We start from the raw sequence: 24021 nt of genomic DNA on the forward strand, positions 1-24021 counted from the left end.
TGGCCCCGGGCCCTTCCCTCCTCCGGTGAGCCGGCTACCCCCGCGCCGGCCTGCGTGGACGAGCCCAGCCCCGCCTCTCCACTGGGCCGGGCCGCCTGAGTGGACGAGCGTGGCTCTGCCCCCTCCCCTCCTCCAATAGGCCGGCCTAAGTGGACGAGCGTGGCTCTGCCCCCTCCTCTCCGCCAATGGGCCGGCCTGGCTCCCCCCGCGGCGGCCTGAATGGACGAGCCTGGCCCCGCCCCCTCCCCTCTTCCCATGGGCCGGCCCGGCTCCCCCCGCGCCGGTCTGAGTGGACGAGCCCGGCCCGGCCCGCCCGACGCCGCCGACTGTGCCACGGCTCGGGCGCGGGGGGTCCTGCGGGCGGGGCGCGGGGCTCGGAGGCCGCGGCTGGAGGCGCGCCGCGGGGTCCGGGGGCGGCGCGCCGGCGGCCCCGCGCGGAGCCCGCTCCCCCTGCGGCCGTGGTGGTTGGGCCCGGTGCGGCGGAGCCTGCGCTCCGAGATGGCGGAGCCGCCGCGACGCGGCCCGAGGCCCCGAGAGCTGGCAGAGCGGGCCGCCCCGGGACGCGGCGGAGCCCGGGCACCGCGGGGACGCCGCCCAGCCCGCCGGGTGAGCCGCCTTCGGGAGACCCCCGCTGACTCGCCGCAGAGCGGCGATCTCAGCCCGCCCCGGGCCCCGGCCTCTGCCCCTCTCTGCTGCCCCCTCGGCCGGAGACTCCCCTGGGGCGCTTCCAGCCCAGTGGCTACTGGCCCGAGCCCAGCCTGCCCTTTGCACGCCCCTCGGCCCGTCCCCGGGAACGCTCCGTCCTCGGCTTCCTTCATAGCCACCTGTGACCCCACCGTCCCCCCTCAGTCACTCCCCGGTGTCCCAGGCCCGCGTGCCTGTGCCCGACCTGGGCTGCAGGGACCCTTCTGCCGCTGCCCTCCCAACCCAGCCCCCTTCTCTCCCATCCCCCACCCCCTTCTCGGGCCCTGTATAACCTCCTTGTCTCTCGGAGTTGTCCCATGGCTGCACACAGGACCCTCCCTTCCTACGCGCATCCCACTAGCTCTCAAAGCCCCTTCGTTCCATCCCTAAATCTTGCTGCCTCGCCGTCTAGGCAGGAAGCTGAGATGCAGTGCTCACGAGCACCGGCCTGGCAGGTCTCAGTCCCTCTGTTGACGGAGCTGAGTGGGCTGGCACGTTGCGCCTTCAATATGAGGATAAGAGGAACCCTGAGAATGGTGTGAGAATGTAACGTAGGTGAAGGTCTTAGAAGACCAAGCAGGAGCTCGCACTCAGCAAATACTGTTATTCTTAGCACAAAGGTGATACACCCCAAATATTGACTTCCCCTCAAAGACTTCTGTTCCTCAGCTTCCTTCGGGGGCTTCACGCCTTTTACATTCCCATTTCAATTCTCTCTTCTACCTCTCGTCACTTCCATTAGGTTTACTCAGGCCCAAATAGAACTTTTTCCCCCTTTTTGGGTCACACCTGGCAGTGTTTAGGAGTTACTACTCGCAGCGGTGCTTGGGGGACCATATGGAGTGCCTGGGATGCAATCTGAGCCTCTGTACTGTCCCACTCTCAAACTTAACTATTCTTAAATTGTTGCAATTCTGAAGAATCCAGCCTTTGCCTAACCCCTTCGGAGATGCTGGTGTACCTGGGTGAGTGGCAAGGGGCACTGCCAGCCTCCGGCCTTTCTCAGAGTGGTTCAAGTGAAGAGAGCAACAAAGTTGCAGAAGCTATTTGAGGAAAATAGCCCCAGGATTAGGTCTGCTCTCCAGGGTGATCTGCACCACTGCCCTTCTGCAGCCACTGTCCTGCAGCCCCACTTGTTGCTTTTTGAACCGTGAGCAAACGCTGGGGTCTTGCCCAGTGGGCCATTCAGGACTCAGAGAATAGTACCTTCCAGGCTAAGTTAGCAAGGGCAAGTGGCTAGGTACTGGTTTTCTGGCTTGGCTCAGGGATGTAACTGACTGGGATTACACGTTTGTCCCTTCTGACATTGCCACCAGTGAGTTAAGGGAGAGGGGAAGCTTCTCAAAAATTTGTGTTGTGGGGGGAAGAATTCCCAAGTTCTCGTTTTGGAAACTCATGAGATGATTGACGTCCCCCATTTCTCTTTTCCAAGGCCCCCTCCTTCGATGTTCACCTGACTGCAAGTTCGTTAGTGCTGTTAGCCTGTGGGCTGGGGGTTGATGAATGACAAAGATTAACCAAATCATGAGTTTCCTCTTATCTGATGTTCAGTCAGGAGATCTGAACTTTCGAGGCTTTTGTCCCTCCCAGGAAGATCAGAAGGCTTCTGTCCCTCCCAGGGAGATCAGAACTGCTGGTAGCTCCCTGACAGGCTGGGGATTTCTGAGCTGGCTCATTTCAGCCTCCTTTGTGTTTTGACCTCTTCATTAGGTGCTCAGGTTCCCTTTAGCCCTGGGTCATGGGGCTCCCACTCTGAGCGTCACTCAGGAACCTCAGACCATGTCAAAGACACAGGAGAGGTCCCGGAGCAAGCTCAAGAGGACTGGAGCTTGGCTTTTTGCCTGCAGGAGGCCCAGGGTGAGGCCCAGGCTGACCTCCGACATGCCAGGAGTCACCCCTTGAATCCCTTTGAGTGTACCCCTCGTCCTCTAGGACAGTCTGGGAGACTGAGACTCGGATTGTGTTCTTCTTCTACAGGACTTTCTGTTTGGAGAACAAATCATCCTGTGAGCAGGAGGTAAGAGGTGTCAGTTTGGGGAGACAGGGGAGAGGTTGGGATGGGACCCGGTTTCACCAGGACCAATAACTGCGATTTCTGTCTTGCAGTGGGAGCAGAGTTGGATTTTGCTGATCTCTAATGTGAGGAAGTCAGCCGGGATTTAGGGCAGAGACTGGTTAGCTTTGTATCCTCAAAACATGGGCCAGGGGGCCATGGTCACCTGAGGCCAATGGATTCTGTCCAGTTGCTCCCTGTTGCCTTGTCTACCTCCCCTTCCCTCCACTGAAGGACTTGGCTTCCCCCGACCCTCCCAGGAGAGCCTCAGCCTGTTAAACTCCTTCCTCCCTCCCCTGAGGTGGGCCCCCGCCATGCTCAAGCTGTGGAAGGTGGTCCGCCCAGCCCGGCAGCTGGAACTGCACCGCCTCATCCTGCTGCTCATCGCCTTCAGCCTGGGCTCCATGGCCTTCCTGGCTTACTACGTGTCCACCAGCCCTAAGGCCAAGGAACCCTTGCCCCTGCCCCTAGGAGACTGTAGTAGTGGTGGCGCTGCAGGCCCTGCCCGCCCTCCAGTCCCACCAAGGCCCCCCAGGCCTCCGGAAACAGCTCGAACTGAGCCTGTGGTGCTGGTATTTGTGGAGAGTGCCTACTCACAGCTGGGCCAGGAGATCGTGGCCATCCTGGAGTCCAGCCGTTTTCGTTACAGCACCGAGCTGGCACCTGGCCGGGGGGACATGCCAACCCTGACAGATCAGTCCCGTGGCCGCTATGTCTTGGTCATTTATGAGAACCTGCTGAAGTATGTCAACTTGGATGCGTGGAGTCGTGAGCTGCTGGACAGATACTGTGTGGAGTATGGGGTAGGCATCATTGGCTTTTTCCGAGCCCACGAACACAGCCTCCTGAGTGCCCAGCTGAAGGGCTTTCCCCTGTTTCTCCACTCAAACGTGGGCCTTCGGGACTACCAAGTGAACCCTTCGGCCCCTCTGCTGCACCTCACGCGCCCCAGCCGTCTGGAGCCTGGACCCCTGCCTGGTGATGACTGGACCATCTTCCAGTCTAATCACAGCACATATGAACCGGTGCTTCTGGCCAGTCTTCGGCCAGCTGAGCCCCCCGGGCCGGCACCCATGTCTCGCCGAGCCCGGCTTCCCACCGTGGTTCAAGACCTCGGCCTTCATGATGGCATCCAGCGAGTGCTCTTCGGCCACGGCCTGGCCTTCTGGCTGCACAAGCTTGTTTTTGTTGACGCGGTTGCGTACCTTACCGGCAAGCGCCTCTGCCTGGACCTGGACCGCTATATCTTGGTGGACATCGATGACATCTTCGTGGGCAAGGAGGGTACCCGCATGAAGGTGGCTGATGTGGAGGTCAGTCTTCTTCCTGACTCACATTTCTTTCCTTAGAAACAATTTCAGATTCCAGTCTTTAAAGGAATTCCGAACTTGTCCTGGGTACTTGCCCTTATGTTTCCAGACTGGAGGAGTGCTACTCCTAATTTCTTGTCCCTGCTGCTCTTCCCAGGCTCTGTTGACCACCCAGAACAAACTCAGGAACTTAGTCCCCAACTTCACCTTCAACTTGGGCTTCTCTGGCAAGTTCTACCATACGGGTGAGCCTGTGTCCCAACGTTCAGCATACCTTCCTGTCTTCCTTAGACCAAGGGGAGGTCAGGTTTGAGATCAGAATGCTGTGAGGAGCAAACTGGAAAGGGGGCCAGGTTTGAGATCAGAATGCTGTGAGGAGCAAACTGGGCATGAGTGTAGGTTGGCATGGGTGGCTGGGGAGCAGGTTGGTGGCGGGGCAAATTGTCTTATATAGGGAGAGGTCAGCATCCCAAGACTGGCAGGTGGTCACTGTCTTAGGATGGGCTCAGAGGAGGGCCCAGAGTGACTCAGGCTGTGGTCAGTGGTCAGTGTGTGGTCCTAGGGACAGAGGAGGAGGACGCAGGGGACGACATGCTGCTGAAGCACCGCAGAGAGTTCTGGTGGTTCCCCCACATGTGGAGCCACATGCAGCCGCATCTGTTCCACAACCGCTCTGTTCTGGCCGACCAGATGAGGCTCAACAAGCAGTTTGCTCTGGTGAGAACTTCCTCCCTGGGCTTTTCCCTAGAGGCCCTGTTTCCTTTCCAACTTCCCCTAAGGGGTGCCCTTTCCTGACCCTTTCCACTTTTCTTTCTGTAGAGGTATCCCCACCCTTTTTACCCTCTGCTCCCCAGACCTCGCCAGGTTCTGGTGAGTGTCTCTGCCATTCCCAGGAACATGGAATCCCCACGGATTTGGGGTATGCTGTGGCTCCCCACCACTCGGGCGTGTACCCCGTCCACACACAGCTCTATGAGGCCTGGAAATCTGTGTGGGGCATCCAGGTGACCAGCACTGAGGAATATCCCCATCTCCGCCCTGCGCGCTACCGCCGAGGCTTCATTCACAATGGCATTATGGTGAGGGCCCCCCCCCCCCCGAAATGAACCTGAACAGACTTCAGTTGTCATTCAGCCACCAGCTCGTGCTGACCTCGGTCACCTTTCGGCCCTAGTTCACCTAGGTCATCGGGGTAGTGGGGTAAGAAGTGATAGTGCTCAGAGCAAGAGCTTTATTATAATTTCAGATGAGGTTTCTGTGACTTGGGGATTCACTGCTTCAGGACCTTCGTCCCTTTTCCCTGTCACATCTCATCGCTCCCTTCCCTGTTCCTCCAGGTGCTGCCACGGCAGACATGTGGCCTCTTCACCCACACTATCTTCTACAATGAGTATCCGGGGGGTTCTCGGGAACTGGATCGGAGCATCCGAGGTGGAGAGCTCTTTCTGACAGTGCTGCTCAACCCGGTACAGAGCTGAGGGGCTGGAGGACGGGAGTGCCACAGGGCTTCAGGCTGGAATGGAGGTGGACTCAGCTCTCCAAGGCTGACTTGCAACTGTCCCCTTGCAGATCAGCATCTTTATGACCCATCTGTCCAATTACGGAAATGACCGGCTGGGCCTGTACACCTTTGAGAGCCTGGTACGCTTCCTCCAGTGCTGGACCAGGTTGCGCCTACAGACGCTCCCTCCTGTCCCTCTTGCACGAAAGTACTTTGACCTCTTCCCTCAAGAGCGAAGCCCTCTGTGGCAGGTAGGGGTAGAGAGCAAACTGACCAGAGATGTGATGGGGTTGGGAGTTAAAGAAAAGATGAGGCCTTATCGAATTCTTGGCTTCACCAGAATCCCTGTGATGACAAGAGGCACAAAGATATTTGGTCTAAGGAGAAAACCTGTGATCGGCTTCCCAAGTTCCTCATCGTGGGACCCCAGAAGACCGGTGACTCCACCTTAGCCAACTTCTCTTGCCTAGCCTTAAGCCCAAGGCCTCTCTTGGTCAATAAACTCCCTTCTCATAGACACCTGTCATCAGTTCAGTCTTGAGACAGTGATTCTTAACCCTGGCTGGTTTTATGTCAGAATCATCTCTGAAATTTTTTTGAGGATCCACAGTGGATTCTAATACACAGTCAAGGCTGAGAACCACTTTTAACCCTTCCCTGGACCTCTGACTTGCCTCTCCTCTCTGGTTTGGCTACATGGGATTGTACCACCCAGAGTGGTTCTTTTCTTACTACTGTCAGGTTCATGTGGCTGAGCTGACTTCTCTTCCGCAATGGCCTTTCTTCTCCATCTAGGGACTACAGCTGTTCACTTCTTCCTGAGCCTGCACCCCGCTGTGACTGGCAGCTTCCCGAGCCCCAGCACCTTTGAGGAGATTCAGTTTTTCAATGGTCCTAATTACCACAAGGGCATTGACTGGTGAGACGGAACCCTTTGCAGTGCTTCTCAGAGGAACCCCCTTCCCCTTAATACACTGTTCCAGCTTCCACCAGCATTGAAAAGCTGCAAATTCTCTACCTTTTCTCTCTGCTACTCCCTAGGTACATGGACTTCTTCCCTGTCCCTTCAAATGCCAGCACGGACTTCCTGTTTGAAAAAAGTGCCACCTACTTTGACTCAGAGGTTGTGCCACGGCGGGGGGCTGCCCTCTTGCCCCGAGCCAAAATCATCACTGTGCTCATCAATCCTGCTGACAGGGCCTACTCCTGGTACCAGGTTTGCCTGAAGCTGGAGACATACTGGGGCTTCAGAGGGAGGTGGTACCTGCTACCCAGACAACACAAAATGAAGTTGGGAAACTAGTTCTTCTTTTGCTTTTTGGGTCACACCCAGCAATGCTGACTCTGCATTCAGGAATTACTCCTGGGGGACCATATGGGATGCTGGGGATCGAACCCAGGTCGGCTGTATGCAAGGCCTGGGTTGTACCTTACCTGCTGTACTATCACTTCAGGCCCCAGGAAACTAGTTCTTGAGGGAAAGGCAGAGGGTAAGTCTGAGGAAGCTCTCAGCAGAGCAAACAAGCAAGGACACAATGTTCTGTTATCGCCCTGACCTCCTCTTTCGCCCTGTCCTTTCAGCACCAGCGAGCACATGGAGATCCCATTGCTCTGAACTACACTTTCTATGAGGTGGTTTCAGCCTCCTCTCAGGCCCCACTGGCACTTCGCTCCCTGCAGAGCCGCTGTCTTGTCCCTGGCTACTATTCTACCCACTTACAACGCTGGCTTACTTACTACCCTTCTGGACAGGTAAAAATCCCCCAGTAGCTCCGTCGAGGGCCCCGTTCACTTCCTCTTCCCTCCAGCCCGAGGCTTCTAAGGAAATACACAGGAACCACATCCCTGTCCCTTTAGCTGCTGATTGTGGATGGCCGAGAGCTGCGTACCAACCCTGCCGCCTCAATGGAGAGCATCCAGAAGTTCCTGGGTGTCACACCCTTTCTCAACTACACACGGACCCTCAGGTGGGAGAGCCTGACCCGGGGGCTGACGGGAGGAGCGGGAGGGCTGTACAGGAAGGATATGGCAAAGCAGGTAAACCTGTCAGTTGTTCTTGTGCCACACCCGGCAGTGTTCAGGGCTCTGCACTCAGGAATCACTGCTAGTGGGGCTCAGGGACCATATAGGGTACCAACATGTAAGTCAGCGCCCTTCCAGCTGAACTACCCCAAACCTGTCAGTTTTAATCAAGCCAGTTGGGAGGAGACCTGAATTTACCATCTCACACAGAGAAATCTGGCACGGGCCAGGAGAGGTCGTATATGAGCATTGACAGGACTTGAATAGCTTTTCTCTCACTTAAGGAAATGATGTGTTCCTATCAAGCAGGTTTGATGAAGAGAAAGGATTCTGGTGCCAGGAACTTGAAGGTGGTAAGACTCGCTGTCTAGGCAAAAGCAAAGGCCGGAGGTACCCAGATATGGATGCTGACGTAAGTCAATCCCAGGGACGGATTGCACTCCACCTGAGTCTGCAGCCCACTCCTTACACTTCTGCCTTCCTTTTTCTTCAGTCCCGCCTTTTCCTTACGGATTTTTTCCGGAACCATAATGTGGAGCTGTCGAAGTTGCTGAGTCGGCTTGGTCAGCCAGTGCCCTCGTGGCTTCGGGAAGAACTGCAGCATTCCAGTCTGGGCTGAGGTCCTGGGCTTCTGTGCCAGCAAAAGCCTCCCTGCTTCCCTACGGAACAGCCCAGAGCAGGGCCCACGGGGGAATGAGAGAGGCCCGGCCCCTCCCCCTCTACCTCAGTGATCCGCACCCCCAGGCCTGGGATGGCTGAGAAGGGAAGGGCATCCCTTTCCGATAGCCTTGGGGTCCAGTACCCCACATCATGGTACTAAGCACTTGTAAACCATGGTCTAGGAAGGTGGGGAGGAACGCAACAATCCAGGCAGGGTAAGAGGAATGTATTAACCCAGTGATTTCCCTCATGAGCCGCAGCAGTGTATGCTGGCTCCGAGGGACCCTTGGTTGGGGGATCAGTGGGATCTACCTGTGGCCCGGCCTCCTAATGTCATTCACATTGAATGGGATGAGGTCGGACAGTGGCTCCGAGAGCTGAGTATGAGCCCTCGCCATGGGCCAGAATGTCCTTAATAAACATCCTTATTTTTCTGTCTTGTCGCCTCACTGGAGTGGGAGGAACCAAGAATAAAGCAAGCTTCCCTGCCTCCACCAGCCAGCTCAGGGTTCGACTGCCCATGGAACGGAAGAAGGGAAAGGCGCAGAGTAAAAAAGAAGTTTATATATTTATAAATGCCAAATAAATACCAGAGGCCACCCAACGCCCCCTCCCAGACAGGGCTGTCTCCCCCAGCCCTAGGTTTCTGGGCTCTGAGACATCTTGGCCCCAAGCTACAGTCCAAGAGCAGCTGCCAGTGTGGAAAACCAGGGAACCGAGCGAGGCCGATCTGTCCAGCCATGACACTTCCCCCGGGTGACGCGCCCCCAGAGCCACAGGCCTGTGTCCCCGTAACAGGGCCCTCTAGTGGCCAGACTCAGGGGGAGAAGGTGGTCATCTCATGTGAGACCCGCCGCCACAGCTCCTTGGTCTGTTTGCTGCGCTTGAGGTTCTGCAGGATGTCGTTGAACTGCATCATGCCCATGGGGGTCAGGCAGAAGGCGCTACGGGCACTGCAGATCGCATTCACAAAATCATCGTAGTCGGCAGGGGTCAGGTGAATCAAGCGGTGGTGGATGTACTGTGGGGGGACACGGGGTGAGCGAGCCACTGAGCCTGTGAGCACACGCCTCCCCTCTGTGCTGGGTGCCCAGTGCCATCCTTGCCCGAGCACTCGAGGGCTCCCACCTGCATGTACGCCTGCTGACAGCGCTGCACCAGTTGGTGAAAGGCCGGGGCACGCAGGTGGTTGTGGGCATGAGCGGGGCTCAGCCGCTGCAGCGTCTCCATGACGATCTCCTGCAGCACAAACGGGCTCAGCACCCCCTTGGCTGCCCCCACACAGAACTGGTGCACGTAGTTCACTCCTGGGGGGCAGGGGGAGGGGCATGAGAAGGGGGTGGCCACTTCTGCCCTAGGGACCCAACTTTTCTCTCGGCTCTGGCCTGGTAGAGAGCCTCCCTCCACCCTAGGAGCTGAGGGAACCCCCTGCCCCCCGCGCACGCACACATACCCGACCAAGGCCTCAACTCAGCAAGAGCTAGGAAGGAGGTCTGGGATAGGAAGGGGGGAGCAGGAGGGGTGGACAATGGCCCTTGGGAGGGGAGGTGTTACCCAGCTTTGCCGCCAGCCCCAGCAACCATTTGACATCATCAGTGTAGGGGGGGGAGCGGGAGAAGTTGTTGGGGTGATCGTTGGGTGCCCGACGACCCAGCATCTCCAGCGCCAGCATTCCTGGGAAGAAAGGATTGGCAGGTAGTAGAAGTCCATCCCCCTCAGCTATGCTGGAGACAAACTAGGAGCTACGGGGCAGGGCTTCACTGGAAGGGACCTCACCAACTCGGTAGGCGGCGTGCAGGTGGTGCAGGCTGTGTGGGTTGACTGGCTGGCTATGTGTCTCCTCTGGTGGGGGGAAGCCCCCGCTCACCAGGGGGCTAGGCTGTGTGGCCAGAGCAGGCAGTGAGGTACCCTGGATGGCTGGAAACGTGGATGCTGGGTGGACACTGCTCACTGAAGGTGGGATAAAGGCTGTGTGAAGAACTGGACGCCCCACGAGGGCAGAAAGGAGTCCCTCCTCACCTCCCTGGCCCAGACCTCCCCTCCATTCACCTGTTCCCTGTCCCCACAACTCACAGGCCACACTGGTGGGCAGTGGGAGCCCTGGCTCTGTGTGGTAGGGATGGACTGTGATGGGTGCCATGGAAGGGACGGAGAAAGACACAGCAGTGGCAGCAAGTGAGGGGGGAGTCACTGAGTAAGGGTACTGAGCCCCCAGGAATGCAGGATGCACACCCTAGAGTCAGGGAGAAGAGAAGGAAGACAAGTTAGATTAGGAGAGAACCTCCTTGACCCCAGTTCCCCACCACCTCCCAGTACTCTTGGACAGCTCTTATTATCCGAGCATCCCCTTCCAACCACATGCCCACCCCCCGCCGCATGCCCAATGGCCCCAGAACACGGGTCTCACCTGTGGGTATGCAGAGCTGGACACAGGGAAGACGGCAGGCCGGGGCATATGAGGCATGGGGTGGGCAGGGTGAGCTGGGTGGGTGAGGTACTGAGGGCTGCAGGGCAGGTGGGGCTGTAGAGCAGTGTAGGGGTGCAGGCCAGGGGAGTGACTATGCCCCAGTCCTGGACCCGGATATAAACTGGACCCCACTGAAATGACTGGCACCACTGTGGCTGCTGCTGTCACAGCCGCTGCCGCCACTGTAACCGGCTCAGTCCCAGGGGCCCCCCTGCCTTCAGACAGCCCCCGCCCAGCCTCCCCAGCTGCCCTGATCCCACTGGCACTACAGCTTGTAGCCCCTTCACGGGCTGTGGATGAGCCACCTGCTGTTTGCTCATATAGCCAGAACCACTGGTGAGCAACCTCAAACAACACTTCGGGGTACACGCCCCCACCCTTAGCTGCCTCTTCCACTGCCATGCAGGCCTTCTCCAACATCAGGTTGTCCTGAAAGGGAAGGGTGCCAAGGGTTAAGGGGGGAGGGAATACTTAGGGATGATGTTTTGTTTTGTGGCAGTACCAGAGATCAAACCCCGGACCTCAAGTGCAAGACAAGTGTTCTACGACCAGGCACATCCCAAGCCCTTATGCAGAGGTGGTTTTAACTGACATTCCAACAGCTCCCTCGAAACTGGCTGATTGCCAGTGGAGCCTCAGTGATCGGGCCAGCGCCCCAAGACAGCCTCAGACCGTGAGCTTCACGGTCACTGAATATGCTGACCAAACCCAGGCGAAAGCCCAGTTTTAGAGTTTAGTACTTCTTCCCACCTGAGTCCCCTCATCTTCCTCAAGCCTTCCCCAAGTACTACCTTCTGGTGATCATTGATCTCTGAACCAGAAGTCTCCACCTTGGAGCTGGAGCGATAGCACAGCGGGTAGGGCATCTGCCTTGCACGCAGCCAACCCAGGTTTGATTCCCAGCATCCCATATGGTCCCTGAGCACCACCAGGAGTAACTCCTGAGTGAAGAGCCAGGAGTAACCCCTGTGCATCACCAGGTGTGACCCAAAAAGCAAAAAAAAAAAAAAAAAAGTCTCCACCTTATTATCAATAGCATAAGCCGAACCCTAATCTCAGAGTTGAAAGCAAAAGCAGGAATGTCATGTGTCACCCTGACAGGACAAAGCAGCAGCTTGAATAAGGTGCTGAGAATCAAGTGCTGGCTTCTCAGCTTTCCCCCATGTTCGACCTTCCTCCCCAGACACCCCACACTAGGTCCCCCGAATGCCTGTAGAAATACCTGTTCTTTGCACTGTACCAGGGCCCGCTGGATCTCATTCGGGTTCAGAGCATGGGCATGCGGAAGGCAGCTCAGGGCTAGTTCCGCTGCTGCCCTCACCATATTGGAGTCTCGTGCCCTCGAGGCCCTATCAGCCAGGGATGCAACCTCAGGGGGAGTCAGGTGCCCATCCCAGCACTCCACCAGGATAGTCAGGGCTGCACTGCCAATCTCCATTGCCTGGCCTTTGGAGAAAGGAGAAAGCAGAGGCTGGTTAGCACCGGCCCAGCAGCAGTCCCCTCAGATCAGTAACTCCGCAAGGATCAAGTTCTCTGCTAGGGATTCCCCACCCATACTGAACTCCCAATCCTGGAGTTACCTGTAATCCAGGAGACGTGCGATGAATAGGTACGTGAGAGCCAGTTGGGGGAAACAAAGTTGTGCAGGCCAAGGGCATAAAGCCCAATCTCGAAGGCGCAAAGGTGCAGGTTGCGGTGAGGCCCCTGGTGGCCCACTGAGGAAGATGGATGTGTGAAAATGGAAGTGCTGCTGTTTCCCCCGGCCTTGATCAGCACTGTCTTCGCCAGCTCGAAGTAGAAGTGTGCAGCTGCCTCGGACGGCTGGTTGGGTACATGGGGGGCATGACTCTCGGGACGGCGGCCCTTGTACCTGAAGGGACAATGGGGTAGGGACCAGGATTGGGGTTTCTTTGAGATGGGCACCCAGGAAAGTTGGGGAAAACAGTGCAGACGCTTGTGGGTCACAGGAGTTGGGTTCCACTGGGGATCAGCCCTGGGCGGGTGGGAGCAGAGGCAGTGGCTGTCTCCCTACTGACCTGCCCACGTCCACAGTCTTTGCTCGAGCTCCTCCACTTGCACTGGCCCGGCGACTCCCGCTGGAGGATGAGGAGCCCAGGGAGTCCGAGGAAGAGCTGCTAATGCTGTCACTGTCTTGTCCTCGACCCCAGGAAGTGGGGGCCCAACCCCCTCGAAGTGGCCTCCGGCTTAAGGTAGGGGAACTGTCTGATGTTGTTTCGGGGGCACTGCTGTCAATGCTGGCCATGCCTGACCCACAGACAAGTCAGTCTTAGGAGAGAGAAGCTCCAAGAGTCAGCCACCAGGCATGCTGGCTCATCCCAGGGACTGTCATACCTGTATGCTTCTTCTTTGGCCGCCCTGGGGAGCCCCAGCCACGTCCATTGTAGCCTCCACGACTGCCAAGTGCCAGACGACTGGGGACCTTCCCTTCTGTCCTTGGGGTCAAAGCTGTCTCAGAGGGCAGACCCTCACAAGGGGAGTGAGGGGAACTCTCTGGAAGGGGAAATTAGGACCTTGGCGTGAGTTTATGGAAGACCCCGACATGACTACAGAGCATTCACCACCCCCGGTGCCCCCACCTCACCAGGCACATTCTTCTCTGTGAAGCCCTCAGTGGGGCCTGAGCCAGCCCCTGCCACACTCCCTGGCTGAGCAGGCCCTGAAGCGCCTGAGGCCAGTGGCTGCAGGGACCCTGAAGCGGCTGGGGCCCCGTGCTTTGAAGGAGATCTCTGGCTGGCGGCAGCTGGGCGGCTAGATGAGTAGAATGAACTCAATGTCTGCGGCTTGTGTGTCTGGCTTTCTCGATCCAAGAGTTTGTCTAAGATCTGGAGGACAAAGCAGTAGTGGTAGAATACCCTTTACCCTTTTGACCTCTATTAACCTAACTTTCTCCTTGAAGCAGCTTCATCACCTTCTCAGGAAGCCTAGCCCAATTTTAATGACAAAGAACTTTCCGGAAGATAGGTTGGCTTGCCTACAATGGTATCCTCTATAACAAGTATAACAAGACTTAGTATACTGATAGTATACTAACACTCTATAAATACTAAAGTGAATGAATGAATGACATACCCCTTGCTTCTCCCACCCCCTACCCAAGTATTTCTATAAAAACCAATGGTCCTGTTCTTTATAAGGTTTTCCCAAGATCCTTCCTATTTCCTATGGGCAGAGTTGTATTCTTCTCACTGTACTGGACCCCTGAGAAATCTACTATTCATCAAAGTCCCAGCACCTCAGCTCTTACCTTTTTGAGCTTTGCCTGTTCATCCTTATAAGTGATCATAAGTATCAATGCCAGGTCCCCCTTCTCCCGACGTGTACCTTCACACAGCAGGGGATGCTCTGCCTCGCTCACTGTTGTCTTCATGCCTGTGGGGAGGTGCACATGGGAACAGAGACTGTAAAGGCCTGAGTGCCCCAGTTACCAGCACGTGAGGGAAGGAGTTCTACTCCAACCCACTTCTCCACGATGGCCCATGGTCTGTTACATCCACCCTAAGCTCCGTCTGCTTTTCCAGACGTTCCTAACCTAGTTTACTCTGCCCTTCCAAGCTGGGCTCCGCATTCTCTTGAAGAGATGACTGCCCCTGTGCCTTTAGTCATGTTGTTTTGTTTGCCTGCCCTTAACAGATCTTTTTCCCTTTTATTTATTATTATTATTATTTATTTTTTGGTGGACAGTTTCAGGCTACATCTGGCCAGTGCTTAAGGGGTTACTCCAATTGGTGTTCAGGTTGACTATGCAGTGCTGGGGATCAAGCTGGGGGTAATACCATGCAAGGCACGTGCTTAACCCCTGTACTATCTCTTCAGACCCACAGTACATACTTTTGTGCTACATTCTTGACTATCATGGAACTACTTGGCTCACACTTACCATCTTGGCTTTCCCACTATCCCTTTGGAACAGGGCCAATATCTCTTACCCTTGAAGGTATTAGACCAGGCTTAGCTGCCAGGAACATTCAAGATACTGACAAACTTACCCAAGGCAGCAACTGCAGCTTCAAATCCCAGTTCTTCATCCCCAGGCATCTCATGATTCCAGTTTCGATTGGAGGGCCGGGAACCCGTAGGAGAAACCACTGGATGGAAGATGGGGTAAGTCAGGAAGACAGCAGGATCATTGGAAAGAATGAAAGAGATAAAGCGCCAGACCCGGCTCGCTCCACTCTCCCATGAACTGTCTGATGGGTCCGACACGCAAGGCAGAGTGAGGTCCTTGGTTTCTCCTTGGTCTCCCACAAGTTAGTTCCCACTGATGTCAAGTCAGGCACCCTACCTGGAGCACAGAGAACATCAAAGATGAAAGTAGCCAACATGAGTGGCAACACTGGCCGATAGTCACAGAGTGTCCCTTCCCGTAGCTCCTCGGCCCGGCACCGCATGGTACTCATCTCACTTGGACCCCGAGGAATCTTTTTAAGCAGAGCAGCCACTTCGGACTCCTGGTATGCTAGCTTTACCTGGGGGATGGGATAAAGCTCAGGTCTCTCAGACCTCACTGAGATAAAGATCATAGTTCAAGTCTCTAAGGAGACATGAGTCCAGGCTCAGAAAGAATCTCTGACCTCGGGCTGGAGAACGGTCAATAGGCTGAGCCTTGCATGCAGGAGGTGCAGGTTTATTTCTTAGCACTGCCTGAAGTGACCCTCAAACACACAGCTGGGAGTTGCATCCAGACAACACCAAATGCGGCCAAATTACTGCCCCCCCCCCACCAAAATAAAGAATTCTGACCTCCAAGGCTTTGGTAGAAGCTGGGGGTCGCTGTAGTTCCAAGGCAAACATGCCAACCCGGAAGGCCAGGTTGTGGTGCTCCGGGCGCTCGCTGAGCACTGTCAACAGGAAGGCTGCCTTGGTCAAGGTGTTGGTAGCTACCCAGGTCTGACGGCTTGTAGATACTTTATTCTTCTTGCCCTAAAGTGGCAAGCATAGGAGATGAGGTTGATTCATATTAGTGGAGGAGGTTCTGACTTGGAAAGGGGAATGGGAGAGAAGCAGGGCTAAGTGGGACAAATGGAACAGGGAGTCTCTCTCACCTTGGCAGGAGGCGGCTCTACCTTGAGGTCAGGCGGGTTGGCTAGCAGGTCCTGGGCAAGCTCCACGGTGAGGCGGGAGGCCTCACTGCTGTAGCCATGAGCATGCAGGGCCTCAGCACAAGCAAATAATACCTAGAAAGAGGACATGAGAACAAAGGGGTGAATACCACCACGGGGGGGGGGGGGAACGACACTGCAGGCACTCAAGCAGCAAACACGCCCCAGACACTTGCTAGGTGCAAGGCCCTACACTGGGCCCGGGTCCACCACAGTAACTCCCAGACTGCTACAGAATGAGACATGAGCACACAAGCAGGGAGGCAAATCAGAAGCCTACTAGAGGAGTCGGAGAGTCCCAGGATGATCCTGACCCTCCCCAGCACAGCCTCCTTCCCACCTGGCCAGGAAGCACCCCCGAGCCTTCTCACCTCCATGCGGCTCTCCTGTTCCAGCGGCTTCAGCCCGACAAACAGGTCGTGCTCTTCCCCGGCCCCGCCCTCGGCCTTCTCTTCCATGCCCCCAGCCCCATCCTGGGCATTCAGGTAATACGCCCGGTAGTCATCCTCTTCCTCTCCAACTGCAGGGGCTACCTCTTTGGTTTTGGGAGGTTCACTGCCACCCTCATCTGTAGAAGGGAGGTCACCACGGGAACAGACTTCCCCAGGCAGTAGGCCAGGGGGGCCAGCAGAAGCTGCGGGAGGATCAGGCCCTTCTGAGAAGTACACGCCAGCATCTTCTTCATAATTATCTGGGGGTTCAGGAAGGAAGGTGGGAGGGCCTCGGGAGCCCCCAGATGGGGGGCAGGGTGGCAGGCTCTCGGGGAATCCACCAAAGGTGCTGGCCTCTGCCCCCAGGGCCAGGCTGCTGTCATCCAGGCTCATCTCGGCTAGGTCCAGCTCCAGGGAGCTGTCCTCACTGCTCAGGCGCCGCTTGCTCCCGCTGCCTGCTGGGCCTTTGCTCCCATTGCCAGCCCCACCCAGCACCTTAGCCTTGCCCCCACCTGAACCTATCTTATGCAGAGCTTTCTCTCCCCCCTCGGCCGAGAGGCGGCGAGAACCCCTCTGTGAGGAGGGAACCCCCTCACCCAATCCCTTGCGTTTGGCCCCAGGCTCCTTGGGCCGCACAGCTGGCTCAGCAGGAAGAGGTCGGGGCCGTTCCCGGGATTCCTCCAGGCCCCCAGAGCGGGAGGCACCTGGTCGAGCAGGCAGGGCTCGGGCCCAGGACAGTGCCAGTTTCCGGTCAGTGCCGCTGTAGGTGACACCAGGCAGTGGGTAGGCTTCTTCCCAGTTGAAGTAGCAGGCCTCCACTGCCGGCCGGAAGCCAGGGAAGAGCCGCTCCAAGGTCTTCTTGTGCTGTCCCCGCTTCACATTCTCAATCACCTTCAGCTGCCACTGGCGCAGCTGTGCACACAGTTCCCGGCGGCTGCAGGAGACAGTGGGTTCGAGGCTGCTGGAGGCTAGGAAGAGATGGGAGGCCTATGTCCCCTCCCCCAAGTGGGGCACAAGTAAGGAGTCCAGGAAGCCCTTCTTGAGCCAGTCTGAGAGACATCACTCTCATCCTCGTGGATTGTAGAAAGGGGGTGCAATTTAGGGGAAGAAAGAAGCCAGCCTCTTAAAGCATTCCTAAATCACTGGCAACTCTAGGCCCTAATCCCCCACTCCCCAGGATTAGAAGAATGATACGTCCAGGGCTGGAGAGAGAACTCCATGCCCGAGTGCAGGTGTGACATGTGGGGGCCCTGGGTTCAGTCCCCAGCACTACTGCATGATCCACTCAAGCACTACCAAGAGCAACCCCTTCCCAGCGAGCCACCAGGAGTAATACCTGCACACCATCCAAAAAAAGAAAAGAGAGAAAAAAAATGGTATACTTATAGATGCACAAGGACTGAGGGTGGGCCTATCTGGGCAGACTGCTGCGCTGGCCCATGGGGACACTCACCGCTGGGGGCTGAGTGCAGGATCCAGCACAGCCAGTCTCCACAGGGTGACCATCTCATCACACATGCTGGCACATGCATGGGCTGCCACTTCCGACTGCCCATTGCTACGGCCCGTGTGCCCACTGGCACTGCTGTGTGAGGCTGAAGTGCGCACGCTGTACCACCAACCGGTTATCTGGAAACAAAGAGGGCTCTGAGTGCCCCTGGGAGCTTGCAGGAAACCCGAGGAGCCCTCCCCGGTGTGCCTGCCAAGAAAGGGGAGAGGGCTAGGAAATGAAGAGTGAACCCCACTCAGGGGCTCACCTGCTCGTAGGTGAGGCACTGGTCGGTGAGGATCTCCAATAAGGGAGCTGCATTGCTGTCCCTCCGCTTGAACATCTCCCGCACAATGCTGAGCAGGTTCCAGACTCCCTCAGGCTCCCGACCCCTCAGAGGGCGCAGCAGACACGCCCACTCAGCAGCAGCCGGAGGCTCCGTGGAAGACAGGTACATGGAGTTCACATCGCTACAAGAGGAGTGTGGGAAGTGCCCTCAAGACAGGTATGAAGTTGGAGCCCAGAATACTAGTACAACGGGTAGGGTGCTAGCCTTGAATGCAGCTGACCTAGGTTTGATCCCGGCACCTCATATGGCCCCCTTGAGCCCGCCAGGAGCAATCCCTGAGCAGGCAGAGGCAGGCATACGCCCTGAACACTACCAGGCGTGGCCCAGAAACAAATGAAAAAAGATAGGGATGAAGGCCGAGCAATAGTACAAGTAAGGCACTTGCCTTGTACAAGGTCAACTCAGCCCCCAGGACCCTTTTGGGTCCTCAAGCTCTACCCGTGGTGATTCTGAGCATTGAACCAGGAGAAAGCCCTGAGCACTACCGGATGTGACCCCAAAACTAAAAGAAAAAAGCAGGCAGAGGTGCAACAAGACTTTGATTTGAAAAAAAGGGGAGAGGAGAAGGGGATCCTCAAAATACAGAGTATAGGGGAAAAATAATATCCAAGACAATGATTTTGTTTGGTTTTTGCAACATACCCTGCTGCTCAGGGTTTACTCCTAGCTCTGTGCTCAGGTCATTCCTGGGGGTGGGTCAGGGGCTATACAGGGGTGTCAGGAATTGAATCCATGTGCAAGGCAAACACCTTTTCCACTGTACTATCTCTCCTCCCCCAATACACAATTTTCACTAAGTCTCAATTTCACTCCTTGCTGTACCTGACTAAAAACAGACCACTCTCTCTGACTAGATCAATTCTCGTCACCCTTTTGGTGGTGCTGTGGCAGTGGTTAAGCTCTAGTTGTAGCACTTAATGGCTGACAATGTGCATGTGATTCTATTACACACAGCGCCCCAGGCCTAGTGGAATCGCTCTTAAGTACTAAGCCAGAAGCAGCTCCTGAGCTTCCCTGAGTGTGATCCGAAAACAAAAAGTTGAAAAATGAAAATGAAGGCTAGACCAATAGTACAGGGGGCAAGGCACTTGCGATGCACAGTCGACCCCAGTTCAATCTCAGCACCACGGTCCCTCAAGAACCACCAGGAGTGACCCCTGAGCACAGAGCCAGGAGTAAGCCTCAAGTACTCCCAATGTGGTTCAGTCTTCCCCCTCCAAATATCTCATCACTATGGTCGCACGAGGATCCCTTCTGTGTGATCAGGCACCGTACCCGCGCGTGAGTAACAGGCATTAATTCAACATAGGATCTGCCACCAGCTGAGGGAAGCTCCTGCTCCCTGCAGACCAGAGAGCATGAAGAGATCCAGCTTACCTGAAGACCACAGGGGAGGGGCCACAGAACTTGTGCAGGGTCTTCTTGATGTTGTCAGTGAGTGTCGACTCATCCAAATACCAAGTACTCTGGTCAGAGGCTGAGGGTCCTGCTGTAGGGTCTGGGGGTAATAGGCAACGAGCACCCAGAGTTAGGAACCTGACAGCAGCCTTTAATAAGTGCCACCTACACAGCGAGCATGCTCTCTTGCACTGCTTTCTGAACACACTCACCCGGGGCTCCACACACAGTATTGATGGCTGTTGACTGAGAGGAGAGAAGTTCGTCTAGGAGTCGCTGAGCGGTGGGGAGGATCTAAGGGGTAAAAGGAAAAAGGCATAATTGACCCGAGGGGTCACAATGCCCACAGGAAAGTGGATACACAGTCTTGGGAGGACCAGAGGTGCCAATTTTACTCACCTGCTGAGGGAGCTCACTAATGAGGTACTGGGCAAATTTCTGCAGCTGGTCCCTCTGTAGCCGAGACAGAGACTCTGAGACTGGGGCACGCAGGCAAACTGCAGAGGCCTAGAGGAGACAGAGGGAAGTGAAATGATCTGAGAAAAGGCCTACTCCTCCTGGGGCTGAGAACTGGGAAGCAGAGGCTGGGTGGCAAGGAGGCTCACGCTGTGGCCAGACATGCAGCAGAGGAGGGGACAGAGCATAGGATAGGACCAGGATAAATTGGGAGGTGGGCTCACGTTGTGAATACGGAAGAGACAGAGTGCCACGACATGGGTGCACCATTTGGCCCCATCCCCACAGGTGCAACTGCATGAAGTGACCCGGCAACGATCAAACATCACAGCCACATTGTAGGCCCCTTGTGGGGGGACCACCTGAGGGGATACCACTGTAGCACTCAGATGGAACCCTGGGGAAAAAACAGAGGTGGTCACTGAGAGCTGCCAAGACCTAGGCCTCTGTCCCGGAAGCTGGCCAGCAGTTGCTTGGGCAACTTGTTCCAGTTCCTTGCAGTGGCCGGTTAATTCACACGCAGAGGATGGGAGGCACCAAGGGGTGGGGGATCACAGGACATAATGGGACTCCTACCAATTTGCAATGGGTCCTTCACAGCCCTCATGCGGAACAGCTGATCACCTCGCTGGAATTCATCTGCATTGCCATTAGCCAGGCAGGAATACAGCCTGGGCATGAAGAACACAGAGGCACAACTCAGCAAATAACCTTCTACAGACCCTGTCTGTGGCCACAATACCCTGGACATTCTCTCCCCAGTGTCACTCCCTCACGAGGAAAATCCCAGGACCCTCCCCCACACACCTTGTCATCTTCTTACACAGCCCCAAATACAACATCTCCTTTGTCCTCTGGAAAGCCCAGCAGACAGTGTGGAATATCAGAACCCCACTCCCCACCAGCAGCCCCTTAGCCTTACCGAATATCCTCCTCATTCTCAGGGAAGCTCCAAAAAGCAATTCGGAGCTGGAGCTGCTCTGGCACTGGGGGGTAAACTTTCTCTACCACTTCAAACGGGATATGAAATGCCACCTGCTTGGCTGACAGCTCCACCAATGGGATCACCAGTCCATCTTTGGAAACAAAGGTTGAGGAGGGAGAAATAAAGGGGTCATGATTACTTTAGCACCTTTACCATGAATGAGAGGAAAAAGCCAAGGGATCTTCCTGTCAGGAGACACTGACCACTGTGGGAGGACAGCTAAACGATCCTCAGCTCATAGCCCAATACTTAAGGGCTGCAGAGAAGGCATCAGGGATCGCCCAGGAACTCCTGGCCAAACAGGTGTGTTCCAGGATGCAAGTAACCTCTTTCACATAGCCGGGCATCTTATTTCTCATATACTTAGCGCTTAAGGATCATATTACATTGTCAATGTCTCTTCTGGCATTCTCTTTTCTCATTGTTTTTTTACTATTCCTTTTCCTCTATATGACTACAGGTCCCTGAAGGAAGACAGGCCAGGGAACAGAAGAGCTAAAAGAGGGAATTTTAGAACTAAGAGAGGCAGTACTTGCTTTGCCACACCTGGATGGAGCCCTGGGACAGAGGAAGCCAGATATATGTCACCGCAAGGGAAACTTAGCTGCAGGTACTGGGATCACCTAGAGTGGGATGAAGATATCACTTGTGGGGCCTCACACTGTTTTAATCATAAAGCAATGAAATAGGCCACGTAGCACAACAAAATGCTAGTCAGATTAGATCAGAAAAGCATGCAGCTGAAAGGAAAGCTCTTTTCTGGCAGAGCTGGGCCAGGGGTGGCGGGGGCAGGGCTGGGGGGAGGCATGGTATCTATGGGGGCGGGAAGTGAAGTCAGGGTCTCCAACAAGCAAGGCATGTGCCCTAGTTCTTCCACCTAACTCCCTGATCTCCAGAAAAGGACTTCTTGTTTTGTTTTGGAGCGATATGCAGAAATGCTCAGGGGTCACTCCTGAAGGTGCTCGGGGACCACGTGTGGTGATAGAGACTGACCCCAGGTTGGCTGCATGCAAGGCAAGCAATGAAGCTGGAACTACCTCTCCCCCCCATTTTAAAGTGTTGTTTTTCTACTTTTACAAATGAGACAGGGAATCACGGAAGGGAGACAGGGTTGGAGATAAATGAAATTCTTTCTTAGATTTTAACCTGTTCAGGAAAATACCAGCATACTAAAAATCTTCCTCACCCATGATCAGTGATCTCCCGCAAACTACGCAGCTCTAAGGGCCAGACCCTCGGATTGGCAGGAGAGTGACCATGCCTCACACGAGTGAGATTCTGGGTTCAATCCCCAGCATTGCAAAACAAAACACCTACACGTACACAGGCACATGCATACACTATCGCGTCAACTGAAGTGGAATACTACCACACCGACAGTGACGTGTGTGAATCTCCCTCCCTCCCCTGCAGGGCGAGAAACACGTGGGGCAGTGTGGAAAACACCGCTCTGGGAATGGCGCGAGCAGAATCGCAGTCAGACTCTCTCACCTGCTGGGAGAGGTGGAGAAGTCGGCTTCCTTCCAGGAGGAAGGCGAGGTGTGGGGGGGGAACCGTGGTGGTGTGTGAGCTTAGGGAACGTCTCTTATCATCATTCTCCCGCCCTCCCGCCCGGGACCTTTAATAAAAGCAAAACGCCTAGCAGCACGGACCTGTGCGTTCAGGAAATGCCCGAGGAGGAAAGCGGCGTCACGGGCGAGTGTCCCCCAGGACGCCCCAGGAGGAATCCACTACCCGCCCGCACTCTCTGCCCGAGACACTGGTGCCAGCCTCGGCTCCTGCCCGGGAGCGAGTTGCAGTCTCTGGTCTCCGCCTGCGAGTCGGGGATGCCCTCGCCCGGGCCATTCTCCTCCACTTGCCCACTGCGTGGACGTTCCCCGAGCGATCCCGCTTCACAACCCACTCGCTCTCCACGCGCCCCGCTGGCCACCACTGTCCAGCTGGCCTGCGGCTCCACTCGGAAAGTCTCCCCCGGGCGGAGAGGGGGTTCCCTGCCCTCTCCCGTTCCCCAGGCATAATAAAAGAAAGGAAGGGAGGGAAACAGAGGTTCCCCGGCTGCCGGCGATGCGGTCCCACGCAGGCTGTCCCAGCCATCACGCGCGCGCACCGGAAAGGCGGGCGGCGGGGGCCGGACAGCTCCGGGGCCGGACAGCTCCCGGCCCGACAGCGCCCACCGCCCGCGCCCTCACCTCGCATGCGGGTCCCGGCGCCGCCCCCGCCGCCGCCGCCGCCCGTGGGGGAATTGGGCCCCGCCGACTGTTTGCGCCATCCCCGCCAGTTCTGGCACACGCTCTCGGCCTCGGAGATGAAGGAGCACAGCGAATCCTCCTCAAAGCGGTCCGAATCCTCGAAGGAGAAGCGCTCGCCGTCCTCCCACTCGGCGAACATCAGCTCCATGGGGCCCGCGCCCCCCGGGGCCAGGTCCCCCCCTCAGCGGATCCGGGACCTGGGCCGCCGGCCGGGGGCTGCGGGGAGGCCCGGGGCCTGAGGGGCGAGCCGGGCTGAGGGGAGTCGGGGCGTTCGGGACGGGCCGTGCCGGCCCGGGGTCCCAGGCCTGGAAGAGCCGCGGGACCGAGCCGCGGTCCACTACGAGGTGCGAACGGGGATGGCGGCCAGACTCGCCAGACTCAGGGCCCGGACGAAGCGCCTAGCAGCCGCGGCCTCCAAGCGGCTGCGGCGCCGCCTCCCCCATCAGCTGATCTGGACTTCCGGCCGCGCCGGCCACGGCCACTTCCGTCCTCGCGCGCTCTGGCCGGCGGCCGGCGGCGGAAGGGTGGAGGGGCCCCGTTTGCTTGAACGCTATGATCTCCTGCTTGTGGTGTCGAGCCCACTCTCAGACACGGTAAGCGGGAGGCGGCCTGCGAACGAGACGACGCGAGGTGCGGGAAGCACTCGCGCTCACGGCGCCCCCCGGGAATAAACAGTCGGGAATGCTGCATGCCGGGAACCGTAGGCTGTCAAGACACCGCCGGAGGCGGTGGGCGGAGCCAGCGTCCTAACTCTGGATAGGCCCTGGAGCCGCACCGCATTCTGGGAACTGTAGTCCAAAGGTCCGCATTCCAGGAGACTTTTTATAGCTCTAATTGGGGAAGCATT

General features: G+C 56.6%; 2 protein-coding genes across 7 annotated transcripts; one reads left to right on the plus strand and one right to left on the minus strand.

Annotated features, from left to right (window-relative positions):
* The first annotated feature begins 375 nt into the window (after nt 1-375).
* On the plus strand, nt 376-8664 carry NDST2 (N-deacetylase and N-sulfotransferase 2). Of its 2 annotated transcripts, none has more exons than XM_055130113.1 (15): nt 376-606; nt 2662-2701; nt 2791-4050; nt 4205-4292; nt 4616-4764; nt 4941-5126; nt 5385-5513; nt 5617-5799; nt 5889-5985; nt 6344-6467; nt 6590-6764; nt 7130-7300; nt 7406-7515; nt 7880-7982; nt 8064-8664. In XM_055130113.1, the coding sequence occupies exons 3-15, from the start codon at nt 3052-3054 to the stop codon at nt 8187-8189; spliced, it is 2640 nt and encodes an 879-aa protein (XP_054986088.1). In that variant the 5' UTR covers nt 376-606; nt 2662-2701; nt 2791-3051; the 3' UTR covers nt 8190-8664. The 2 variants fall into 2 exon arrangements, with proteins under 2 accessions (XP_054986088.1, XP_054986087.1); XM_055130112.1 differs by having other exon boundaries at nt 377-606; nt 4610-4764.
* Nucleotides 8665-8774: 110 nt separating this feature from the next.
* Nucleotides 8775-23604, minus strand: ZSWIM8 (zinc finger SWIM-type containing 8). Of its 5 annotated transcripts, none has more exons than XM_055130111.1 (26): nt 23115-23602; nt 20863-21016; nt 20517-20611; nt 20165-20337; nt 19884-19991; nt 19697-19778; nt 19464-19584; nt 18006-18207; nt 17702-17877; nt 16189-17182; nt 15761-15892; nt 15459-15638; nt 15001-15184; nt 14705-14803; nt 13963-14087; nt 13300-13540; nt 13050-13208; nt 12734-12962; nt 12278-12567; nt 11920-12143; nt 11003-11126; nt 10304-10354; nt 10007-10180; nt 9785-9904; nt 9359-9537; nt 8775-9251 (listed from the first exon to the last, which is right to left on the minus strand). In XM_055130111.1, exons 1-26 carry the CDS (start codon nt 23320-23322, stop codon nt 9048-9050), a joined length of 5028 nt encoding a protein of 1675 aa, XP_054986086.1. In that variant the 5' UTR covers nt 23323-23602; the 3' UTR covers nt 8775-9047. The 5 variants fall into 5 exon arrangements, with proteins under 5 accessions (XP_054986086.1, XP_054986085.1, XP_004615512.1 ...); XM_055130110.1 differs by having other exon boundaries at nt 10280-10354; XM_004615455.3 differs by having other exon boundaries at nt 10304-10463; nt 10638-11126.
* Nucleotides 23605-24021: the final 417 nt, after the last annotated feature.

Source organism: Sorex araneus, chromosome 3, assembly GCF_027595985.1.
Source record: "Sorex araneus isolate mSorAra2 chromosome 3, mSorAra2.pri, whole genome shotgun sequence".
NCBI classification, from domain to species: domain Eukaryota; kingdom Metazoa; phylum Chordata; class Mammalia; order Eulipotyphla; family Soricidae; genus Sorex; species Sorex araneus.

What these genes read in the sequence shown, in the direction of transcription:
- ZSWIM8 (XM_004615454.2), bottom strand. Translation starts at nt 23,322, where the DNA reads ATGGAGCTGATGTTCGCCGAGTGGGAGGACGGCGAGCGCTTCTCCTTC. An exon ending in GTCTCTTCCGTATTCACAAC is followed by an intron (nt 19,992 to 20,164) that starts GTGAGCCCACCT and finishes TGTCTCCTCTAG; the next exon opens with GCCTCTGCAGTTTGCCTGCG. An exon ending in AACAGGCAAAGCTCAAAAAG is followed by an intron (nt 13,541 to 13,962) that starts GTAAGAGCTGAG and finishes TTTGTCCTCCAG; the next exon opens with ATCTTAGACAAACTCTTGGA.
- NDST2 (XM_055130112.1), top strand. Translation starts at nt 3,052, where the DNA reads ATGCTCAAGCTGTGGAAGGTGGTCCGCCCAGCCCGGCAGCTGGAACTG. An exon ending in TCATTCACAATGGCATTATG is followed by an intron (nt 5,127 to 5,384) that starts GTGAGGGCCCCC and finishes CTGTTCCTCCAG; the next exon opens with GTGCTGCCACGGCAGACATG. An exon ending in GGGCCTACTCCTGGTACCAG is followed by an intron (nt 6,765 to 7,129) that starts GTTTGCCTGAAG and finishes CTGTCCTTTCAG; the next exon opens with CACCAGCGAGCACATGGAGA.